Source organism: Arachis ipaensis, chromosome B03 (assembly GCF_000816755.2).
Source record: "Arachis ipaensis cultivar K30076 chromosome B03, Araip1.1, whole genome shotgun sequence".
Taxonomy (NCBI): Eukaryota; Viridiplantae; Streptophyta; class Magnoliopsida; order Fabales; family Fabaceae; genus Arachis; species Arachis ipaensis.
Genome location: NC_029787.2, coordinates 93,357,664 through 93,364,876, shown reverse-complemented (window position 1 = coordinate 93,364,876; position 7,213 = coordinate 93,357,664). Strand labels below are relative to the sequence as shown.

At 34.7% G+C, this 7,213-nt stretch overlaps 1 protein-coding gene across 1 annotated transcript; it reads left to right on the top strand.

The window, feature by feature from the left end:
• On the top strand, positions 4,303–6,768 carry LOC107630709 (F-box/LRR-repeat protein 14). Its single transcript, XM_016333914.2, has 4 exons — positions 4,303–5,062; positions 5,155–5,758; positions 5,840–6,346; positions 6,438–6,768. Exons 1-4 carry the CDS (start codon positions 4,367–4,369, stop codon positions 6,548–6,550), a joined length of 1,920 nt encoding a protein of 639 aa, XP_016189400.1. The 5' UTR covers positions 4,303–4,366; the 3' UTR covers positions 6,551–6,768.

The window sequence follows — 7,213 nt, the reverse complement described above, 5'->3', positions numbered from 1 at the left end:
AAGTCAAGAGACTTAGTAATTGGTAAGGAAAGTGAACAGTATAGCAAATTAAGAGATTACCTGACTGAGATTTGAGAGATGTTCAAAAACACGGATAGAGCTTCATATCTGACCAACAAAAGGTAAAATTTGTAGAATATTCTTCGTATGTTAGCATGTTTTGATTGTTTATCATCCTTATGGTACTGAATTGTATGTGTTTGTTATTAGGGTCTGGTTCCTACAATTTGAAAAGTGATGCCCAATGCAGATCATAGAAACTGTGATGCACATTTGGAAAAATTTTTTCAAGCAATACAAAAATAAGCAAATCAAAGGTGCTGTGTGGGAGTGTGCTAAATGCACAATTGTAGTTGAATTCAAAGCAAGTATGGAGAAGTTAAAGAGAATAAATAAAAATACATGGGCCTATTTGGCTAAGTTTGAGCCTGCTATGTGGGTCAAAACATACTTTAGCTACTGGACTAAGGTAGATAACTTGATCAATAACATGTGTGAGGTCTGGAACTCAAGGATTGTTGATTATAGGGCTAAACCAGTATTGACTATGTGTAAAAAACTTAGATGTTATATTATGAGAAGGATGACAAATCACAAGATACTTTTGGGTAGATACAAGGGAAAGATTGCAGCAGTTCAACAAAAGAAATTAGAGATGCTAAAGAAGGCTAGTGATAAGTGGCAGCCACAATAGATTGGTGATGATGATCGAATCAAATATGAGGTTCAGTGTGATCGGAGGAAGGTGTCGGTAAATTTGGGTCAAAGCACATGCACATGTAATGTGTGGCAATTCACAGGTTATATCTAAACTTTATACAATAGAATGTTAGATTACATGTAGAAATAGGTTGTTAACTGGATTAGCTGATTTGGTTTGTTGTTGTTGTTTACTTGTATGTGTCGAGAATACCATGTGTGCATGCTTGTGTACATGCTATATCTACAATAGCTTGGAGAAATGAGTGACCTGAAAACTATTGTCACCCATGGCTGCAAATGACCTCATTCAATGCTACATACCAATATTGTGTTCAATCAGTTCTAAGTGAGCAATATTGGGAGAGGATAGAGAGATCAAGACCTATTCCGGCCAAGTTTAAGAGACCCATTGGGCGTCCAAAGCTACATACAAGAAGAAAAGATCTTGTTGAGCCACTGCTAAATACAAATAAAGTTAGGAGAAGCTTCACGGTGACTTGCAGCAAGTGTGGTAAGTTTGGCCATAACTTCAAGACACGCAAAGGAGCTCCAGTAACTAAAAGAAAATAAAAGAACCAGATCCTCATCAAAGAATAATACACAAGAAGAGGTACCGCTGTCTCAAAATACTCCCCAGCCAGAAAATCAAGAAACCATTGCTGAACCCAACCCACAGCCATAAGTAAGCAGAATTAATTATATATTCACACTATTCTTAAGGTTTTAGTTATCTGTTAGTGTTCTATTTAGGGATTTAAATGTCATATTAATAATTTTAAGGGGTTTAGTTGTCATACTATTAAAATGGTTAATCGATTATTTTGATGCTTAGTCTGATATTGGAGTAACTTTTTTATTGATATCTATTCAGCCAAATCCGGTTCTAGCAGAAAATCCTAACCCAATGTCACTACTTAAAATGTTACACCAATTGGATATGTGACTAATGGATCTGCCAATAATACAAATGTTGCAAGTAATTCTAATGATGCTATTCAACATGGGACTGTGACCAATGGATCTGACACTAATGTAACTGATGCAACTATAAATTCTTTATAGAGGATATTATTCCTACTGTATTTGTTTGTTTAATATCAAATAGATGTAGATCATAGTGAATTTTTATGTGAACATTACAGGGCCAATTGGATGATGCTGTAAAGGAGAGAAAAAGGAGGACAAGAAAGTCTACAGAATTCAGGCCTCCTGGACAAGCCCAAGCCCAGTTCAAGCCTCTTAGACAAGCCCAAACCCAATATAGGCCTCCTGCTCCAGTCCAAAACCAAATGAGGCTTCCAGCCCAAGCTCAAGGTCATAGTAGGCTCCCTGCAACAACAACTGTCCAATTTAGAATTTCAACTCAAGTCCAGTTAAAATCTCTGCTACTAAGCCACTGAATCCAGCCTTATTCAGAAAAAACAATCAATTGTAAGGCCTGAACAAGCTCCACCACAACAATCAACAACAAATTCAATTGATGGTATTTCTACAAAAATTCTGACTACAACAAGTTTGAGAACAACTTTAAGAATGTTTTAGTTCATTCTCACCCCTAGATTTAAGCCTTAGTTAAAGTCTTGAATTGATGAAACTGTAGTATTTTGGATATGATCGATTAGTATTTTGGATATGATTGTCTAGTATTTTGTGCAGACTTTCTTTGGACTTAAATCCTTTTTGAATTAGACACAATATATTATGCAATTATGATAATGTTTTCATGTAGGTTTTCTTTTGATTTAATTACACAGACAAGTGTTCCGTCTCTTTTTGGATGAACTCCTGTAATTGAAAACAACCTTTTGGAAGCTTAGATAATATAACAATGTTCTTATGCCTATTATAGTTATATGATTTCTTTCTTTCATTTCATCAATGTGAACATCATATTCATTAACACCAACTTCCATCATATATCATACAATGATTCAAAAATACTTATTCATTAGTACATTCACAATAATACAATTATAAATACTACTGCATTTATGCGTCAGCTATCTAATATGATTCACCCAGAACCTTTGCTCCACATTCACAATAATTACAATTAAAAAACCAGCCATAAAATACACAACATTTTTAAATCTACTACCAGTAATTTTACTTGGAGTTTTCTAATTTCTACAATCCATTTCCAATCTCACAATTCTCTCTTCCAAATTAATTAATCTATCCTCCACTCCCTGTTTTGAACTTTGAACCTCCATATCTCCAGTAACATCATCCAACCATCTAAAAAATTTGTAGTATGTCAAATTATCCTGTAATAAGAACAAAAAAATATACCATAAATGATAGATATGAATTTCAATTTAATGGAACACTCAAAACTCAAAAAATAAATTGAATTAACAATTACCCTATAGTTTGTGCACCCTAAGAACAACCTATATGAATTTTTTACTGTTCCATATTTGTATATTGTTGCATATAGTTGACAATTACATTTGGGAGCAATTTTATTGCTGAAGCGTCTTTCATGTGTTGAGTCACCCCTATAATTTCAACCGCTGCCTTCATTCTTTTTCCTTTGGCGCCTCGTGCTTCTTGAGTTTCGGGTGCTATTCATTTTGCGTTGTGCTAAGGTTTTGTTTCAGGGTGAATAATTGAGATTTTGAACAATTAGGGTTTGGGACATGTTAAAATTAAACAACATAAAAGGACCAATTTGTCCTCATCATTTAGAGTAATTCTAATGTGGCATTTAATGGACACCTCAATCACATTAATAGTCCATGTCAATGACGCCGTTAGTCTCACTAACAGAAGGATGTAACATGTCCATGTTTCATTTTCTTGGGGATCTAATTGTTACTTTTTTTTCCTCAAGGTCTAACTTATCCGAACGCAAAATTCTCAAAGACCTAATTGTCACTTTACTCTATATTGTGTTTTCAAGTCATAGTTTAAATCCTATCATTGAGTTAGGTCTTTTAATTATTTTTTCTCATTTTATCATTTTATTATATATGGAATATAATGGGTTAATAGTCAAATTAGTCCCTCAAAGATAAGACATTTTTCAAATTTAACCCTAAAATTTTTTTCAATCAATTTGGTCCTTCAAAGATTGCAAATTAATCATATTTGTCCTCCAGTCACTCCATTAACAATTTTTTTCAAAGATTGATGTTGTAAAATATTAATTGATAACATATATAATACCTGATATGTCTAATTGGATATTTGACCAAATATGTTTATGAAAATTTATTAATTTAGTCATTTTTCTCAATTACAAAAATTTTATTCCTAATATGACCTAGTGACTAAATTGATAAATATTCGTAAACATATTTAGTTAACGTCTAATTGAACATGTTTTGTGTCATGTGTGCTATCAGTTAACATTTCACATCATTAATCGTTGATGAAAATTGTGAGTGAAATAACTGAAAGATAAATATGATTAATTCATAATCTTTAAAGGACCAATTTAATTAAAAAAATCTTTTAGAAACAAATTTAAAAAATGCTTTACCTTTCGGAACTTATTTTACTATCAACCCGGAATATAATTCTTGCATCCAAATTCTTTCCACTTGCAATAAAAGTTATATTTATATAAAAATTAAAGCCCAAGTCAACATGAAGAAGGTTTTACCAGAAAGGAAAGATAGAGCCATAGAGGCGCACGTTACTTGAAGCCCAAGAGGTTATGGCGGAGGCCCATGTTCGCATGATTTTGCACACAAGAAGGAAGGAAGCTTCTTCTCGATCCCAGATCAAAGTCAAAACCCGAAACAAACACAAACACAAACACAGACACAGCACACAGGTTTCAGAAGAAATGGAGACGATCAAAGGGAAGAGTGAAAGCGAATTGGTGAGGCTGTGCATAGAAGCTGCGTGCGAGAGCAGAGAGAGCATCCAGAAATGGCGGATGCAGAGGCGGACCTTCGACCATCTCCCTTCTCATCTCGCCGACGGCCTCATCCGGCGCCTGGTGTCCCGGCGGCTCCTGTACCCGTCGCTTCTAGAAGTGTTCAAACAGAGCGCCGAAGAAGTTGATTTGAGAGGCGTTTACAACGTGGATGCAGAATGGCTTGCGTACTTGGGAGCGTTTCGGCAGTTGCGGTATTTGAACCTTTCCGATTGCCACAGAATCACTTCTTCTGCTCTTTGGCCTATTTCTGGAATGGCTTCTGTTAACCACTTGCACCTCTCTAACTGCTCCAAGCTCAACGACGCTGCTATTCATCACATTCTCTCTCTCTCTAACCTCCAGAAATTACAAATCTCGCAAACAAGTGTCACCGCCAAAGGCATCAAACTTCTCGCCTCCCTTAAAAACCTCTCTCTTCTCGACTTAGGCGGCTTACCTGTTGATGACGTCTCCTTAACTTCTTTACAGGTTATTTTTTCATCTTTCCTTTATTGATTTCTATCGAGTTTCGTGTTTTGTTCGCTTCATGAAAACGCTACTTCAATGTCGTGATGTCTCAGGTACTGAAAAAGTTAGAATATCTTGATCTATGGGGTAGTAAGGTATCAAATGAAGGGGCTAACATCCTCAATAACTTCCCCAAGTTAACCTATCTAAATCTTGCTTGGACTAATGTCACAAAATTGCCTAATTTATCATCTATTGAATGCCTCAACATGAGTAATTGTACTATTGATTCAATACTTGAAGATGATGAAGCTCCTTTGGCAAAACTTATTCTCTCCGGTGCTACATTCAGGAGCGAATCGGAGTTTCTCTTACACGCCAATACAAACTTTTTGTCCTCTCTCGATGTAGCTCATTCTGGCCTTAGTAAATTCTTCTTCTTGAGTAAATTGAAAGTGATAGAACAGCTCAATCTCAGCTCTTGCATGGTCACTGATGATTCGATTGAAATGATCGCGGGTGTTGGTGCAAGCTTGAAGAGTTTGAATCTGACTGGTACCAAGGTCAGCTCCGCAGGCATAGGGATTTTAGCTGGACATGTCTCCAATCTTGAGATGCTTTCATTATCTCAGACACTGGTGGATGATACTGCCATCTTGTATATCAGCATGATGCCTTCTTTAAAGGTTCTTGACCTTAGCAATACAATAGTGAAAGGTATTTGCTTACTTGACATATTCTGATCATGATGTATACAATGGCTGCTTTGATGCTAATTATGTTTATTTGTATACTCAGGATGCTTACCACAGGAAAATACCGACCACGGCTCACCACACTCTCTAACAGCTCTACAAAGTCTTAAACAATTAGAAAGCTTGAATTTGGAATACACACGAGTTAGGGATGAAGCTTTAAGCCCTTTGTCAAGCTTCAAAGAGCTGAGATATTTGTTTCTCAAAAGTGCGTCACTTGCAGACATCTCACTTTACTATTTATCATCAATTCCTAAATTGACAAGTCTTAGTATTTGTGATGCGGTATTGACAAATTATGGGCTTCATGTGTTTAAACCTCCTCAAACACTGAAACTAATGGACCTCCGAGGTTGTTGGCTCTTAACTGAGGACACTATCATGTCGTTCTGTAGAATTCATCCACAAATTGAAGTACAGCATGAACTTGTTACCATTGTTCCTCTTCACCAAGGTGGACCAAATCATCCTTCTCCGTCTCAGTTAACTTCAAAGGCTACGCAAGCAGCTAAAAAGAATGAAAACTTGTCTATATCTCCAGATTTTATAGGTATTACCGCACTACTGAATTCTATTGCCTTAGTAAGATGGTATTCTTTTTTATGATATTAATTTCAGTTTTCTGGTTTATTTGGGCATAGATCAAAGGTTGAAGTATAGCAGAGACGAATTGCTTGCGTTGCAGTTCATGTCTTTGCCTATTGTATCCTCTAGTGAGAGTGGCGATTCAATATTCAAGCAACAGTTAAATTGAATAAAGGTCTGCGTTGATGTAATTATCTAAACCGACGGTGTTGGTAATTTGTAAGGGTGCACTCTGCTTGTTCAGCTGTCTTTTGGGAAAGGAAAGAAGTGGCCATGAGATAAGGGGCACATACCGTAATGTTGTAACTTGTAACCTATTTCTTTTGTTTTAGAGTAAGGTGACAATGAGGTCTTTTACAATTTTGACTTCGGACTAAATACTGTATGTTTGGATTGTAGTTTGTCAAATTGAGAGTTTTATTCAATTTGAATAAAAGTGATTTATAGAATTGATTTTGGTAGAAATAAGTTTGTGTCAATAAGTCATGTTTGACAATTCTTTACTAAAATTAATTTTGATAAAATAAATATTGTTTGGATAATATTAGTTAAAATCATTTTTAGATAGATAATTATTTAAAAGGACATGACATTAAATTATAATGTTATTTTTTTATACATGTTTAATTTTTTTATACTTTTTTCTTATATGTTTTTTATATAGTATATTTTTAATACTCTTAGTACTCTTTTTTAGTACATTATAATTTTTAACTATTATTATTATTTATGGTTAATTTTTTTGTTTAATTTATTTTACCTAATGGGATCAATAAATTCTATTATAAAAAGATAATAAATAAATTTTATTATAAAAAGATAATAATAAATA

Excerpts from the sequence above, each read along its gene's own strand:
- LOC107630709 (XM_016333914.2), top strand. The coding sequence starts at position 4,367 with ATGGCGGAGGCCCATGTTCGCATGATTTTGCACACAAGAAGGAAGGAA. Across the intron at positions 5,759-5,839 it reads TAGCAATACAATAGTGAAAG|GATGCTTACCACAGGAAAAT; the intron begins GTATTTGCTTAC and ends TTGTATACTCAG. Across the intron at positions 6,347-6,437 it reads TATATCTCCAGATTTTATAG|ATCAAAGGTTGAAGTATAGC; the intron begins GTATTACCGCAC and ends ATTTGGGCATAG.